General features: G+C 36.1%; 3 protein-coding genes across 9 annotated transcripts; 1 reads left to right on the top strand and 2 right to left on the bottom strand.

Annotated features, from left to right (window-relative positions):
- Nucleotides 1-218: 218 nt before the first annotated feature.
- LOC128878893 (nuclear cap-binding protein subunit 1) lies at nt 219-4,239 on the bottom strand. Its single transcript, XM_054127530.1, has 11 exons — nt 3,919-4,239; nt 3,243-3,711; nt 2,662-3,156; nt 2,410-2,581; nt 2,118-2,323; nt 1,914-2,017; nt 1,604-1,839; nt 1,341-1,519; nt 1,007-1,262; nt 822-935; nt 219-737 (listed from the first exon to the last, which is right to left on the bottom strand). Exons 1-11 carry the CDS (start codon nt 3,956-3,958, stop codon nt 624-626), a joined length of 2,385 nt encoding a protein of 794 aa, XP_053983505.1. The 5' UTR covers nt 3,959-4,239; the 3' UTR covers nt 219-623.
- Nucleotides 4,240-4,400: 161 nt separating this feature from the next.
- Nucleotides 4,401-10,571, top strand: LOC128878890 (valine--tRNA ligase). 3 transcript variants are annotated; one of them, XM_054127523.1, is made up of 19 exons: nt 4,401-4,780; nt 5,312-5,485; nt 5,591-5,718; nt 5,817-5,981; nt 6,055-6,256; nt 6,319-6,607; nt 6,674-6,798; nt 6,873-7,018; nt 7,084-7,288; nt 7,477-7,650; nt 7,719-7,840; nt 7,915-8,023; nt 8,084-8,371; nt 8,463-8,798; nt 8,885-9,040; nt 9,122-9,325; nt 9,405-9,680; nt 9,759-9,979; nt 10,090-10,571. In XM_054127523.1, exons 1-18 carry the CDS (start codon nt 4,610-4,612, stop codon nt 9,972-9,974), a joined length of 3,486 nt encoding a protein of 1,161 aa, XP_053983498.1. In that variant the 5' UTR covers nt 4,401-4,609; the 3' UTR covers nt 9,975-9,979; nt 10,090-10,571. The 3 variants fall into 3 exon arrangements, with proteins under 3 accessions (XP_053983498.1, XP_053983499.1, XP_053983497.1); XM_054127524.1 differs by having other exon boundaries at nt 4,402-4,780; nt 8,084-8,359; nt 9,759-10,571; XM_054127522.1 differs by having other exon boundaries at nt 4,402-4,780; nt 9,759-10,571.
- On the bottom strand, nt 10,527-16,774 carry LOC128878891 (DENN domain-containing protein 1A). 5 transcript variants are annotated; one of them, XM_054127526.1, is made up of 15 exons: nt 16,464-16,774; nt 15,691-15,846; nt 15,243-15,380; nt 14,989-15,124; nt 14,876-14,929; nt 14,534-14,791; nt 14,286-14,387; nt 13,959-14,186; nt 13,703-13,879; nt 13,565-13,597; nt 13,307-13,361; nt 13,049-13,232; nt 12,846-12,975; nt 11,693-12,316; nt 10,527-11,451 (listed from the first exon to the last, which is right to left on the bottom strand). In XM_054127526.1, exons 1-15 carry the CDS (start codon nt 16,478-16,480, stop codon nt 11,035-11,037), a joined length of 2,709 nt encoding a protein of 902 aa, XP_053983501.1. In that variant the 5' UTR covers nt 16,481-16,774; the 3' UTR covers nt 10,527-11,034. The 5 variants fall into 5 exon arrangements, with proteins under 5 accessions (XP_053983501.1, XP_053983500.1, XP_053983504.1 ...); XM_054127525.1 differs by having other exon boundaries at nt 12,846-12,978; nt 16,464-16,772; XM_054127529.1 differs by lacking the exon at nt 11,693-12,316 and having other exon boundaries at nt 16,464-16,768.
- Between the last annotated feature and the right edge of the window lie 797 nt (nt 16,775-17,571).

Below are 17,571 nucleotides of genomic sequence, written 5' to 3'. Positions count from 1 at the left end.
AACTATGTTGAAGATTTAGTACCGGTGGCGTCATCGCTGGAAAAACGCCCAAGTTTGTAGTGAAAATAGTTCTCACTGTTGCTGCTAGATGGCGTATGGTTTAGTTTTAGTGGCGCCACATATTTTACATAATCATCCGTTTATGTAAAATAAAGAATAATTGAATAATGGTATTAGTGGCGCCTTATCTTATATTACGTAATAAAAACTGTCTAAATTTTTCTTCTTCAAACTTTTATTTACATTATATTTTACTGTTTATACTACGAAAATCGTAGTCTCGTTTAAGAAACGTCTACAAATCATTTGTCGAAAACAAATTTACGTAAATGACGGTGCGATAAATATATCGATATTTACATCGAAATGAAATAAACGTCAATACAAAACCGTAAACACATAATATTATGTAATACGTCACATGATTACGAAACAATTGTTTACGTTCAATTTCAAAATATAATGTCAATATGAAATTGTTTTTTTTTTGTTTTCCTTTTTAATTCGGTAACATATCGCGTCGGGTTATGAAACATAATTTTACATTCAGAAATTCTTGTATTCATACCAGCGCTAACTTACATTCGATAAAGTAAAATGGTTACCGTACAAAAACAGATGGTTCACGCTCGTAGAGAAACAAATTGATGGAAAACATCCAAAATATGAGGATCTAGATCTGGCGTAAACAGTAACGTTTCTAGAGTCGACGAATACTTTTGAACTTGTTCGTGGTGCTGTAAACAAATTTCAAGAGAAATTTATGTCGGCCAAAGGTACTCGTTATTCTACTTTTTAATATAGATTTATCTGTAACTTACAGTTAGGAATACTTGCTGCAATCTTCCTATTGTCCACTTGTACCAGTGAGTATTATAATCTATACCATCGGTATCGCAACGCACTAGATGTTCAGACAAAATCATTATAAAACGCTGGAACAGAAATGAACATGTATTTAATTCAACTGGATTAAACATAACGGTAAGTTTGAAACAATTTCTACCTGAAAAATGATTAGAAACAGATTTTTCTGATCTGCTTGAGCTGCTTCTAGTTTCTCCTCCATTCGTTCTACAACGTCTTCCGATGGTTTCTCTTTATTTCTGTCTTTGTTATTATCTTCGTCCTCCGATGACGATCCTGATCTACTTTCCGCTCTCCTCAACTTCTCTCGAGCTTCCGTCAGTTCCGTGCTCAACTTGGTCACGTGTTTATTCTTTTTTCGTATCGTCAAATGAAGTATCTCCCAAATATATAACCTGGGGAAAACGTAAATACCGTCAGATCGAGTACGTTTTACCGTCGCGAATTATTATCGTTAAAGGTACGATGAGTACTTGGTAAATTCTGACGCCATCTCCTTCGAAAATATCCAATTGGCAATGGCGCTGCATTCGATGATACCAGTCTTTAAGAGTTTGTCTGTTAAAACTACGATCATTTGATAATGATTCTTCCACAGTGCGTACATATTCCTTAAAATACATATCTGTGCCTCCTCCGTTTCTGCGAGAGCCTATAAAAATAAAAAAAAATCACTTTTTAACAAATGTTACCCACTTGCATCGAATCGACGAATAATATTCATTCGATGTGGCACCTTAAAAACACTGTGAAATTTTCCTATCGCCGCGAAGCTATGACTAAAGCTTTTAGAACCTAGGTTCAATAAAGTTTGTACAAAAACGTCGATTTTCAAGGGATTGAAATTGTTGGTTTCTTCGTTTTCTCTGGGACCTGGCAGCGTGTTTAATACGTTGAGTACATCTTCTAGAGTACATTTTCGTCTAATGGAGACGACTAATTCGTGAGCTGCCGCTGTACCAGGAAGCGAGCCTGAAATAATTAATGTTTAACACGAGTTCAATTTTCAGCACATGAAATAATAACTTTGATCGTATTATACTTACTAGCTCCTTCGGAAGTATACTTATAAATAGGCTCTGGAGGTGGTGGAATCAAATCAACATACGATTCTGGCATCATGTCTCGTATTCTTTGATAATATGACAATCTAAACATAAATTATACTCTATAAAGTAGAATTAATCATATGTACATATATGGCTAATGCATAAAACACTATACATATATAATAAAATTGATATATGTACCGCAAAGCTTTAAGAAGTACTTCTCGAATGAATTTTGGACGTGGATGTTCTGGATCGCGTTGCAAGCAAGAATCCCAATCTTCCCAAGACCAACGAAATTGGAAATTACTTAAATGGTATGCGAACCACCATACGAAACGATCGAAGGCAGCAGCAGCCATGCTATCTATGCGACGGAATAAAATCTCTGTCGCTTGCGCTAAAACCTATAACAAACGTGGAATAAGATTTTTCAACTAAAAATAATTGAAAAAAATATTTTTTCCTAGTTAAGTAACTGAGAAAATCTCACCTGTGGCACCGTCGATGGTTGTAGCTTACAAAGTTCGATCAAAATTGACCCGTAGCATATTTCTAAATGCTTAGGCGCCGGCAGTTGAAACAATTCGCCAAATATCACTTCCACGATACAATAATCTAAAGGTATTTTCGCTTTATACGGAAAGTTTAATAATTGAGCTGCACTGTAATATACATAATTCATTATGTAAATTGTATATAGTTTGACAATTAAGATACAAAACATAACGCGCGTAACACGTACCAATCTTTTCTTTCGTAAAAATAATTATTGATTATCTGTCTTAAATGTTCTTCTATAAGAAAACGTTCGATAGCGTGACTACCAGGTAATAATGGTCCTTCGGCTGGACAATCCGTGTAATCGAACATACGAAAAACTACCGTGGGCAATGGATAAGAATAAGATTCGTGATGCGGCGGTGCCATTATAGTAGGCAGATTGTGTTGCAATGCTTCGCAAAGTATCGAATCGAACGCGAGATACGGCCTGGGAATATGTTTCTCTGCCCAGTTGTCTTGTCTGAGCTTTCGCACTTGAGCCCACAAACAATCCAAGTACTCTTCCTGAGGATGAGGCGTGTCGCTCGACCAAATTCTCAAGGCTGGTTGATGCTTTTTGCTTCGTTTATTTAAAAATATCTCTATCGTTACCATTAAGTGATCCAACTCTTGCTCTTTCTTTTCATACAGTTCTCTTCCAACCCATGGCAGTGTCGATAATACAGCGTATACGTACCTACAAAGTTAGGCGGTAAAGCGTAAGTTCATTTTTGTTCTCACCATTAAGTACATCTTTTTTTACTACTTATTTCTTTTACATACCAATCGCGTCTTACTTGAGGCACACCGTCTTCGTTAGCAGCATCTAACATATTGTCGAATAGCTGCATCAAGGATCCACAAGATAGAACATGACAATTTACTAAATCGGCGAGAAATCTTAACGAGTATCTGGCGACGTCCCATTTACAAGCTTTTAATGAATCTTTAAAATTCTTCACCATATAATCAACAAATTCTCCGCCAAAATTAAAATTCTTTGCATTCAATAATCCAACAAGCGTAGTATAAATTGTGCATTTCTCTGGCATTTTAATAGCACAGTCAGTCAAAATCCTAAGTATTTTACTGCGGAACAAACCAAGATCGGCTTCCAATACAGAAGCCAGACCTTCGAGATTGCTCTCCAATGAAGATGTCGATTTTTCTCCCACTCGTAAAATAAGAGATTCCAGCCGATCTTCGATTTCTTGGTTCTCTGACACTCTCCTGCGTTTCTTGTACGTACGTTCTGAAAAGAATTTACAGCGTGACTTTAATTATATTAAATTATTCGTTAATAATTGTGTATTTTAAATAAAACGAAACTAATCGTCCCACTACAAACAGGAAGCAAGGAAATATAGTACAACATAAAAAAGTATTTTGAATATTTAATTCGAATTGCATTTGATATCTAGAAAAAGTATACGAAAATATGAGAAACTCATGGCTTTACCGTATCCATCTTCTTCTTCGTGAACTCTTCTGCGACTCATTTTCCAAATATCGAATATATCCTGTCAATTGGTCGTTATTTTTATAATGTCATATACGCTATGACAATTACGCTTCGACAACTTTTTGTATTAGAAACCATTTAACTGTAAACCATCGTAGGAAATCCTAACCCTTTGATCTTCCATAACCAGTAAATCAGTTCACTTCAGTTCACTTTGGTCGTAAAGCAAAAGCAGTAAAGTAGCTGAAAGTAGCGGAAAGCGATGAAGCGAAGCAGAGGCGGAACGTTACGTTACGTTACACGTTACACGAAATATTCCACGAAATATAAAATAACATAGATATCGATATTAGTATGTAGAATACAGTATAGCAGGATGGCAATGTTTCCTAACCTCACCACTAGAGAGCTATGATAATTGTTTCTCTGTAAACCTGACCAATCTAACAATTGCTGGTAGTTCGTGGTACTGCGTGCTACCCAGTGTTACCAATACCTATACCAATCCAATGTCAATGTGGGATCGTGATCGTGCTCTGCTATCCACTTCATATCCACTTGTCCATGCTTCTCCACTGGTATCGTGGATGAAAAGCGCATGGTTAATTGTAATTTTTCCAATTGTGTCATCATACGGTTTCTGTCCGAAAAATTCGATTTTGAGAGACAGTGATACGTTATCAGTGAAATGGTGGATATGAAGAGCGAGGAAATCAACGGGGAGATCGAGGTCCCTCAAAAGAGTGCGAAACAATTGCAGAAAGAGGCGAAGAAATTGGCGAAACTCGAGAAGTTTAAGCAAAAACAGGAAAAGAAGGAGACCGATGACAAAACACCAAAAGTGAAAGAAAAAAATGAAGTAAGGAGAATCTGAGACTGTTGTCATTGTTGAAATTTTTTTCCGATTGTTTGTCAGTTAACTTCCGATCCATATGGTCTTCGTAACGTGGTCGAGAGAACATTTTCAAATTCGAAATTATATCCACTGTGAAAAACAGAAACGATACGTATCTTTGCAATTGTTTCATGTGTCTCAGGGAAAAATGATAATTAAACGATTCACGATACAACAAAATATAAGAAAGGAAAATACTAATCTGATAAATCAAATTAATTTACGTACAAATATTACGTAATTACGCGTACCTACTTTCCCTTTAAAATTAATCGACCATGACATTTTTTGGCCTCGAGTTCTTTAGAGACCTTGAGCCTTGAGCCTTGAGTTGTATTCGTAATGTTACATTTTCCTTGTAATGGCTGTATTTAACCTTGTACATGCCGTTTTTTACAAATAATAAATTAAACATTTTCAGTATAATTACCACTTGAACCTCTAAAGCTTTTGTAATTAAATTGTAAATATGTCTTCTGTTTTTCATCCTTGCAGAAAAATGAAAAGAAAAAAGAATGCAAGGAATCGACTTTGTACACAATAGGCACGCCTGTGGGAGAAAAGAAAGATGTTACTTGTGCAATGCCTGACGCGTATAGTCCGAAATATGTTGAAGCTGCATGGTATGCATGGTGGGAAAAGCAAGGCTTTTTTAAACCCGAATACGGTGTATGTAACAGAAACAATAATGCTTTGATAATGAATTGATTTAATATATAATAACGTTAGAGTAGCACCGTTCGCGTCTCATATTGCTTATGTTATTAATTGCAGAGGAAAAGTATATCAGAGCCAAATCCTAAGGGCAAATTTGTAATCGTGATACCACCTCCTAATGTAACCGGTTATCTTCATCTTGGACATGCTTTAACTAATGCTGTAGAAGATACTATTACAAGATGGTAAATAATTGCTTTTGCTATTATCTATTAAATACAGAAATAGCGATAAAATTTAATTTAGCGATGCAAGAATAATGGAGATTTTTCTGGTTTACAAGGAATCGCATGAAAGGCCGCACGACGTTATGGAATCCAGGGTGCGATCATGCGGGTATTGCCACTCAAGTAGTCGTCGAGAAGAAACTTTGGAAAGAGGAGAGACAAACTCGCCACGATATAGGAAGAGAAAACTTTGTTCAAAAAGTTTGGAAATGGAAGGAAGAGTAAATACGAATATAGATCATATATAAATTCAAGGTTGTATATAAATTCAAGGACGTAATGCGTGAATTTCAGGAAAGGAAATAGAATTTACTTACAGTTACGAAAGTTAGGGGGTTCGTTGGATTGGGATCGTGCTTGTTTCACTATGGATCCGAAATTATGTCGCGCTGTTACGGAGGCATTTATAAGATTGCACGATGACGGTACAATATACAGGAGTAATCGTTTAGTGAATTGGTCATGTACTTTAAAAAGTGCTATTTCCGACATAGAAGTAAGAATCCTTGACTGTAAAATAGTTGCTCGAGGTTGGTAGTTGATCTATGTTGTTTTCAGGTCGATAAAGTTGAATTAACTGGTCGCACGTTACTTTCGATTCCTGGGTATCAAGAAAAAGTGGAATTTGGAGTTCTAGTGTTGTTTGCTTACGAAGTAATAGATACCAAGGAAAAGATAGTAGTAGCTACTACTCGTATCGAGACTATGTTAGGGGACACAGCTATCGCGGTTCATCCGCAAGACACTAGATATACTCAGTTCATCGGAAAATATGTACAGCATCCGTTTTGTAACAGAAAATTACCTATCGTAGCCGATGAATTTGTCGAAAGAGAGTTTGGAACAGGTCGATAATTATAATTGTGCAAATTATTCTGTGAGAACATTACTAAATTGACGTTAATTTTGATAGGCGCTGTAAAAATTACACCAGCTCACGATCCCAACGATTACGAAGTCGGAAAAAGGCAAAATTTACCATTCGTTACTATTTTTGATGATAACGGAGATATTGTTGGAGATTACGGACAATTTACGGTATTTACATTTTCTGTAAAAGTACTAAGAAATTATTAACACGTTGTTTTAATCGTTTGAACTCGTTTAAATAGGGGATGAAACGGTTCCATGCTAGAACAGCTATAATAAAAGAACTGAAAGCAAGGAATTTGTTCATTGAGATTAAAGACAATCCTATGGTGGTACCAATCTGTAGTAGATCTAAAGATGTCGTCGAACCATTGATAAAACCACAATGGTGAATATTTTGTCGATGAAAATAACAAACAACGATCGAATATGTTACATTTATCTTATTCGTAGGTATGTAAAGTGCAGCGAGATGGCTGCGAAAGCGACAAAAGCGGTGCAAACTGGCGATTTAAAAATCATACCAGACCAATACAAAAAAATTTGGTACTACTGGATGGATAACATAAGAGATTGGTGCATCTCGCGGCAATTGTGGTGGGGTCATCGTATTCCTGCTTACTCTGTTAAAATAATAAATACAGCTGCAAATCTCAAGGTAATTTCACGGAGAATCCCGTAACATAATTAATCGTTTGCATTGAGAGATTTGTTTCTAATACGAGCAACAAGTAACCGCAAGGTAATTCTGAGATGCCTCTGCTGAAAATTAAAATACATCTTTTCTCTATAAAAATGTCTGAATGTTTAAATTCAAGTTCAGTCGTACAAATTCATTTTACTTAGCCAGAAGATGATTACTGGGTGAGTGGACACTCCGAGAGCGAAGCTAAAGAAAAAGCTGCCAAACAGTTGGGTGTATCTGTAGATAATATTATTGTTACGCAAGATCCTGATGTTTTAGACACGTGGTTCTCTTCTGGTCTCTTTCCATTCTCGATATTTGGATGGCCGGACAATGTATGTAAATATTATTTCAGATATTCGAATACTTACTTCGATGCTGATGTAAACTTACTGTTTTCCAGACGGAGGAGCTCGATGCATTTTATCCCGGTACATTATTAGAAACTGGTCACGACATATTATTCTTCTGGGTGGCGCGAATGGTATTTCTGGGTGAAAAGTTGCTAGGAAAATTACCATTCAAGTACGTATAAGAATTATCTTCGTGTTTAGAGTTCGTCGTCAAACATACGTATAAAACGATATTTCTTTCATTAGGGAAGTGTATCTGCACGCGATGGTACGAGACGCGCACGGAAGAAAAATGAGCAAGTCCCTAGGAAACGTCATAGATCCAATGGATGTGATCAACGGAATAACATTGGAGGTATGTTTCGTAAGATTTCAAAGTATAACATTATTTTACTTGAATACATGTATAATTTAGGAGCTTCATAAGCAACTGACACATTCCAATTTGGATCCGAACGAGCTTAAACGTGCTATCGAGGGACAGAAACGCGATTATCCCCAGGGAATCCCCGAGTGCGGTACCGACGCTCTACGATTCGCCCTGTGCGCTTACACAACGCAAGGTCGTGATATCAATCTCGATATTCTTCGCGTACAAGGATATCGATTCTTCTGTAACAAGATATGGAACGCGACAAAGTTTGCTTTCATGTACCTTCATTCCAATGTCGATTACGACCTGGTTCAACCGGTAAGACTGTCGGTACATAAAAGCATGTTTGTTAAAAATTTATAAGAATCCACTGACGCGTCTTTAAACGTACACATCCGACGTTGCGCTCTTTCTATTACAGATGAATTGCAACGATCGGAATAGTACCGATGCGATAGGTGATAACGAATGGTATCGGGAGGCCTTGAAAGAAGCGTGTGTTCAGGATGCGTTAAATAATTATTTGGGAGATTATTCGTATCTAGACGGACACAGTCCGTCGCGGGTCGATGCGAAAGTTTACGAAACTTTAGTCGAATTGAACATAGATGTTACTAGCTATCCCCATTTCCATCGTTGGTACAAACACATCGCATCGTATAGCAAACAAGAGCGAACTGGGTTCCGGCCAGATCAAAATAAAATATTGCTTCGATATGCCAGCAAAATACGCGCGAGTCGTACCAGTAAGAAACAGGTGCGCTATATACAAGTTAAGATAGAAATCAATATTTATATAAATATAAAATTATATTCTGGATTATATGCTCCTTTTGTTGGTAGTCATTTGCCGCTGAGACAAATGTCGACTTGTGGATGCTTTCTCGCCTAAGTTACGCTGTCAAGACTTGCGACGATGCAATGGTACAGTATGACTTCACAACGGCCACCACTACATGCTACAATCTTTGGTTGTACGATTTGTGCGACGTTTACTTGGTTTGTATATAGTTAAATTTATTGGATAGCGTAACCAGAGAGTCCCTAGGTTTTCATATTAACATTAATCCATTATTTCAGGAGTATTTGAAACCAGTATTTCAAAGTAACGACGATAACAGGAAGCTCGCAGCAAGGAGAACTTTATTTAAGACGTTAGATGTCGGATTAAGATTATTGGCTCCATTTATGCCTTTCATAACGGAAGAACTTTATCAACGTTTGCCTCGTAAAACACAAATTTATCCCAGTATTTGCGTTAGTCCGTATCCAGAACTGTCAGAGGTAAAACACTGTTTTCCTTACGTTATTCGTTTGTTTCTTTCTCGAAGATTTAATATTCGATCGTTTGATCATTTCGTAGGATCTTCAGAGAAATTTGGAGATAGAGAAGGATGTCGATTTTGCTAATAAAATAATAAAAAATGTTCGGTCTACGCGTGCAACCTACAATTTACCGAACAAAACGAAAACTGAAGCATTTCTCGTATGCGTTGACAATAGTCTGAAGGAAAAAATTATGGAATATCAGTTGCTGATAGAAACTCTTGCTTATTCTACGATTAGTACGCGCGAACCACCGACAGGATGTGCTATTATTACTGTAACAGACAAAGTTCAAGTACATCTGCTTTTAAAGGTAACGATTTCCTGTCATCTTGTACACTTGTAATCTTCTTAATCTTATCGTATCTAATCGTATTATTGGACGTTTAAGGGTTTGATCGATCCAAAGAAGGAATTGGAAAAACTCTGTAAAAAGAAGGAGCAGTTAGTAGATGTTATACAGAAAATAAACCAAGCTATAGAAGTTCCTGATTATAATGTTAAAGTACCTTTGGACGTGCAAAACAATAACAAAGAAAAGTTGTTAAATAGCGAAGGAGAATTGCAACGAATCACCGACGCGATAACGGCTTTACGAACAATGTAACAAAGGTCTTAATTTTATATCCTACATTATCTTTTACATCCCTATTTATTACATTATATTTTACCAAAAACGATCACCGGTATTCTTCTTCTTTAATAACTATGTAATATTATAGATTGAAATAATTAAATTCACAAATTTTATCGAGGAGAAATAAAGTCAAAAGGTAATGTAGACAACCCCGGCATTGGAGAAGAATTGTTCTTCGTATTCATTTATTATAAAGCATTACCAATTAATGTGCAACAATCGTTAAATTAATATGTTCAAAATCTAACAACGACGAACTAATAATTTCGCACGTAATCGTACCTAATTTGTTCCAATTGATTATTTTCTCCGTATACCGATGATAATTTGCTATCATCTATATAACTTCTCGTATACGACGACGCCATCACGTTATGCATGCGAACAGAATTTCCTTTAGTTGTACAATTTGTGATATATGATTTACATTGTCAGTATTATCTACTGTATTACTACGTTTTAGCACAATGATTTTTATGAACTTGATGTACACGAACTAGAATATTTTTGGGGCTTGATTCGATAATATTAAATCATATATATATATATATATATATATTTTTTTTTTTTAAGAATGTCACTTCTCGACTAATATCTCGTATCATGTTGTTTTACGATAATTACAATATTCGCAACTGGATGCGTCGATGGAAACAAACTTTGTACGCGATATTTACGATTTACTTTGGAAGATACGGCGATTTGGAAATTGCTCGAAACCAGGCGTAAATGGACGTTTAAAAGTGTTGCGAATTCGACACGATCTGTTCTCGATAGAAAAAGTATTCGAGAACGCAAGTGTTATAATTGTGCTACAGAGCAAAACCATTATATTGCGTTTTGCGAATGGTTACGATATTACGATTAACGTTAATTCTATTCACCGTTCCTCCGCGACACTTGTTAACAACTGATTTTCTGTAGGCGTTCAACGATGCGCTTATCCTTACACGAATAACAATAAAACAAAAAAGCGATACTAACGTTATATGTACAATCGTGATATGTGAACGTGAATTTGTTTAATGAACTATTCGAATTTCGTCCAATTGTTTTGCGATTTAATGGCAGGCGCGTTCAACGTTAAACTAAACGTGTTATCGACGTTGCTAATACTGTTATTGGATGCGTTGCATACTGTGGAGTTTCTCGTCGGCGAATCGCCGTTACTTATGCTAAATTTATTAAAGTCCAAGCCGTAGGCTTGCAACAAATCCAGGTCGCCGAAGTTATCAGAAGATTTTTGTGGGTTATCGGTATTTTTGTGCGAAGGTTGGAAGTACGGATACAACGGATTGCTAAGGCCCTCGCCCATTTCCGGTATATGCAACGACTGAGTCATCTGTTTGGAACTCGTCACTTCCGAGGATCTGGAAAGCAGCGGGTCAAAGTCGTCGCTGCTTGTCGTCGAGTCTAATCTAATTAAATCTGGCACTTCTGGAGAGTTCTGCAAGCGATACAACGTAAAAGAAATTAAGAACGAAACTGTTATTAATATCTGCATAATTTAAAAAAAAATTATATTTATTTGTAGAATCATTTAATAATTTCTTTAAGCTAACACAGGATCAAAAGAAAAATCTTTTACAGTGAACGTTGTATATTCCACGTTTAATGATTATTAGACAAAAGAAGCGATTATACAGTCAAAGGAACAAATAAAATAAATAATAGATGATGACGTTTACCTTTGGAAGTGCAGAATAGGATGTACTACTGAATGCATGGGATGCAGCATGAAAATTAACAGACAACGATGCGTTTGGATCATGAAAAATTGATGGTTGCAAATAGGAAGGCGTAAACACTTTGCTGGTATCGAAGGGATCGTTCTCTTTCGGATGGGTATCGGGATCTATACTTTTCAAACACGCGTCGAACGAATGGTCATCCTCCTCCGAATCGTAATTTGTAAAAGCATCGTCGGCGTAAAATTTAACGCGTTTGGAGTAATTTTCTAAATTATTTTTACGTGTCTTAGCATTCGATTGCTGCGGATTGAAAGATGCGTAATAACTACGTTTTATAAACTCGTTAACCCGAAGATCGTGTAAGACATCACTCGACTGTTCGTTGCCTGAGTTTTTTTTCAAAACAGGCGACAACGATGGTTTGTTGATTTCTTCTTCAGCTTTATTCGTTTCTGGATTTAAAGAATCGAACGAACTAGTGGAATGTGGAATTTGGTGGGACGATGGTTTTACGGAAGACATGTAAATCGGGTTTGCGATAACTGTACTAGGTGGAGGGCCGTGCCGCATGTGCCCATTCCATGCAGGTCTCAAGCTGTCTAAACTGCGTACTGGTTTCAACTGAAAGTGATGCATGACTCAAATCATTTACGTAACCTCGGCAACAAAAAGAAAAATGGAAAATAATTATGAACCGCGTGCAAAAAATATACAACCCTCGTTAACGTATTTACATTTCATTTGAACTCAAAGAATCTGAATATTCTGGTACATGCATAATACCGAGCGCTCAATCTCAATATACAGCGTGTCTCGCTTAAATATTTCAAAGAGATTAAAATGGGACACTCTATAGAATCATATCATAAAATATAGGCATGCTATCGATGCTGGCCGCAATAACAATAACATCCAAGAGTTGAGCGTTAATAAACTCGTTTTTTTCGTCTAATCGTTCGATTAGCGAGATGAATAATTCACGGCGATCGACAATCGTAGCAAGTAATGAACAATTAATGTAAGAGACAATCGCTTCTCTAATATGACGCTATTTAAATGATTGGTATTGGTAAAGTTAAAATATTATAATTAATTTTTATAAATTTCCACAATGTATGAACGTTAAGATAGAAAAAAAATTCGTACATACTGTTCTATCAACAGGAGGTGTATTTGGAAATATCACATGGCGAAGTTCTTGCATAAGGTCAATGTTTACCCGTTCCGGCGGAGAATCAGATTCTTCAGGAGAACTAGGGCTCAACGGCGAATATTGCTTCCTGCTACAGGTTAAGCGATACGAGTTACGCGTATAATAAAATCTAAATGTAGAATTAAGAGATTCAAACTAACCTTGAATCCGTGAAATTGCTATTACGTATTCGAAGATCTTTCCTGTAACTAGTAGTCGCTGTGAAACCATTTGGCGATTTTGGCGGAGACGCGAAGTCGATGGGTCTTCTATCCGACGTTGGCGAACTGGGCGCAGATCTTGGTTGGTGAAACCTCATGCTGGTTTCGCTTCTGTTTGACCGACCTTGAAGGAGAACGAGGAAAATAAGGAATTCTGGAAAAATACGATGCAATGGAGTTTACAAACAAATAGCACACCTTTCCATTTTAGACCCTTGTATGCTGTTTTCATGTCCTTTCCCTTGTCTTTTACCTGCGGACACATGTCTTGTAGAAGTAGCTATAGCTTATAGAGAACATTTAACTAGAAATAGACGCGAAAGAACGGTAACTTGTAAAGTTAGAGAGATTCTAAAATTATTATTTAAAATTATTAATAGTATGAACAAATTAATGATAAATATGTTGTTAGTTGATTAAACACAACGAATTTGTGATATACCCATTTAAACTTACTGATTTAACTGCGTACTTTACTGCTGGATTGGCCTAGAATTGAAGGGTAATCAGAAATACAAAAGTGAAACTTTGAGTTTCTATACTTGAACTAGAAACCTTTTTCCAAAACATTTTTTAAACCATGAGTCGACTCACCTTGTCTTTTACGCTGCGGAAAAATGCAGAACTTTCTTTTCGCATGGCGTACGTCCATTCTCGATACTGTTGCATAAACTTACTACTAGATTTAGCGGAATAGCTGCAAGCTTCCATTTCGAATTCATCCGAAAAGCCAAGCCCGGAATTAAACATGTTCAGTCTTTCCTCTATAAACTGAAATACACAAGAATTAAACAAACGAATTCCGATTATAATTAAACTACGCGTATACAGAACAAATTCTCTTTAGTACTTGTCGAAATATTTGCAACTCCAACATTTTTCGTAAAAAAGGTTGCATGGAAGATGGTCTGCTTTCCACGAATGCGTTATCATCGAAAGTGATGCTTTTCCCTTGCTCTATAGTTAACGCATCCCTATAGCCAGCAGTTAACTGCACCAATGCTTGCAAGAATGCCCTCGATACACCGTCTCCGAGGAGCGCAGGTCTGTTACGGAGTCCCTTTTTCAAATTGGTTACCTGGGACAAAGAAACTTTTTATTTTATTATTTAAGATGTGTTTTTATTCTTAAGAATAGATTCGTTATTTCAAAGATAATATCATAGTTTTATACGAACTACGTCCTGAGGTAGAGACTCCAAGTCCTGAAAGGGAGATTCTATGGTATTGTTATCGGCGTCCAAAATAACTACGTCTCCTAAATCGTTTTTACGTACTCTCTAAAAATAAAATTTAAAACATAAATAAAGATTCGTTTCGTTACTTAAATCGTTCTCTAAAACTAACGAATTTAAATGTATTCTTACTTCCAGTGGATTTACAAAGAACAAACAGAAATTAATCTTTTTAATTATTACTGAAATACCTGAAGCGTTGGTGCTGGTACCCCGATTAAAAACGGCATGGGTGCCGATAAATATTCTATTAAAGATAATGGCAAAACTGGGATATATATATGTTGCCAAATCATTGGATAAATTAAAGCATTACACGCTTGAACGCAAGCGCTTAATCTTGAAAGACGTTTCGAAGTGAAAATAATTCGTCGCTCGTATAACATACTAGCGAATATTATCATCATATTGTGAGCATCAACAGCGCTATAATATTCCGTTAAGTTTCTCTGAAACAATGAGATTTTTATATGCGGGATACGCTATCTAAAATATTCTTTTCCATGTATCGAAACAAATTTACGATCACTTACATTTTCTGGTATACTTGGTAGTTGAAATTGTTTCGGACTTTGACAAACAAAATACTGAAAATTTGTAATGTATAACTTAAACAATACATTTCTCTTTTAATTGGACTACTTACCACTTTAGAATTTGGAACTGGAATAGATATGGAACTACCGGGTAGGGGAACTGTACTTTTATATACAGTTTCAAGAAATTTCCAAACATCTTCTCCTGTACCATTACTCATTAGAGTTGCAACATTGTTCAACAGCCTGTTCAAATACAAAATTATAGTTTATCAGACTTTTTACGTTATATAACATAATTTATAATCTATATAATTATATTCTATAGTCGTTTTGAAGCTTGTACCAAATCATCTATACTAACTTGTAAAACGTTTCATGCCATGGTAACGCGCTCAAAATTACTAATGCCGTGTCCGTCTTGGGATCGTGCCGACAGAATCCAAACGTCCATTTCGAATCTATACTGGTGAATACAAATGAGAAATGCTGCACCGGCAAACTGAAATAAATATAATAATGCCAAATCATAATTTAATCGCGAATGTATACAGGAACAGTTTCAAGTTAAATATCATATGGTCCCCAGAGTACACAAAACAGATGGTATCAAATAACTGTGTTATGGTATAAGTTACATTTTTTATATTTTTTAAATGAACAGGAATTTACAATGGAAAACAAATAAAAGTACAGCTTAAGAAGATTTAGTTGAAATGGTCTAATTTTACAAGGTCATAAATAAGGGTACAATCATATCTATGAATCTAGATAACTCGAGGACCTACCTACAGTTTAAGCTTAAGACTTACTTCTCTAGTTCGCAAGGATACGCAAATTGGGGGATGGACTTGAGTATTTTGTCATCCAAAAAAGAGCTAGGATACTTTTGGAGTATCCAGGGTGGATTTTCTCCTAGCGGTGCTGCTACTTCGCAGAAGCATTCAAAAAGAACTTGCACATTGTCTCTGAAAATGTTAATGTATTTAAGTAAATCTAATCGCTTTTCAAGCAGCGACAGTATGTATGTATGCACATGTGATATGTATATATCGTGACATATGTTAAACATATATTTGTTGATTGCTAACCAAACTGCATAGAAAACTCGTTAAAATGTTCTGTATCCAAAGACAAAGTACTTGGCATAATCATTATGATCTCAAAATCAACAACAATTTATTTCAGCCTGGAATGCCGATAATCATTCTACTTCAAGTAAATGTATTCTGTGATCATAGCATATTTTTGTTAACGAACGATTATCCACTTTACATAGCGATACATGTATATAATATGTAAACATAAACTTATCTCGTGAATGTTTTCTATTTTTAATTGTACGTAACGAAAGTTTCTCGACTCTTAACGAATAAGCAACTCGAACTGTCGACTGTCATACATAAATCTTCGATTAAAAAAGACACTTAGGTAATAGCGGCGCGACGAACAAACATACTTTCACTTGCTATTTATTGAGCAGAAATGGGAGGCTCTCGTGTCGTAACGAAAATGCCAGCGAACGAAACGAGACAATGGAGTATATCTACGAGCAAACAAAACGAATAACGAATAATTCACTTGCCTCAATCTGGAACCCATGATAACAGTGAAAAAAAAAAAAGTACTTGGCGTGCTCTTGACGTCTATACGTCATTGTATGCGCTACATGACAGTAACGCATTCCATTCATGTAAATTTTAATTGCATCGCACGGTGTACTATCAGTGTTACGGGCAAGGCGAAGCACTACTTTCTCCTTTTTATTTTTTCTCACAACGAGAGGCGTTTCAAGTTTCAAGACGCAACTATCATACTACTATCGCTATCACACTACCAGTCACCAAGCACCGTACCAGCTATCATCTTTGACTGACTCTGACTATAATCACACTACAGACACGAAACTCCATCATGTTTCATTTCAGGTTGTTTCGTTGTTTCAAGTTTCGATTTCGAGCGCGCATGCGTCCTCCAAGGAGCATCAATCGGTGGATGAATCTAGAAAGGCCACCGCTCACTGAGACGCTCTGTGAGCAGGTCAGCTTACAAATTTTTCGTTTCGAAACATAGCGACGAAACATCCTCTCTACATAGGCACGCTTGTTCTATGGACCAATCACTTTCTCTTTCTATTCACACCGCATTGGTTTTATTACCCGTGGCCCCATCGGCATCGGTGAGAATACGCCCAAGTTTCTAATGGAAATATTTCCCTCTGTTGCTGCTAGATGGCGCCACTAACTAAAGGGTAGGTAATTGTTCTTGCATTAAATAACTATTCGAAAAAATAATAATTTAGTCATTGTACATTTCATCCAGCAAGACGAAAGATAAATAAAACCACGTGATTACAACAAAACTGAAATGGCGGGAGACTGAGTATAAAATAAAATTTATTCCAAGTATTATTTAACTATCTATAGACATATTGTCGCTAACAAATCTGTTGTAATGCAAAAAGAATAAAAACATTCCTACAATCTCACTACAGATTTGTCCTACTCCTATAATAATTCTCAAATACAGAGACATTTGACAAGTAGTCCAAGTTCTAGTATACACGATAAGTTATATATATGTATATAATTATATATGTATAACAACTACATATAATTCATAACGGTATAAATAACAATATATATTATTCGATCCGAACGAAAAATTGATCCGTTGTGTCAACATTTCCTGCT

Source organism: Hylaeus volcanicus, chromosome 6, assembly GCF_026283585.1.
Source record: "Hylaeus volcanicus isolate JK05 chromosome 6, UHH_iyHylVolc1.0_haploid, whole genome shotgun sequence".
NCBI classification, from domain to species: domain Eukaryota; kingdom Metazoa; phylum Arthropoda; class Insecta; order Hymenoptera; family Colletidae; genus Hylaeus; species Hylaeus volcanicus.
The sequence above is the reverse complement of the archived record's forward strand: the minus strand, read 5'-3'. Positions and strand labels throughout refer to the sequence as shown.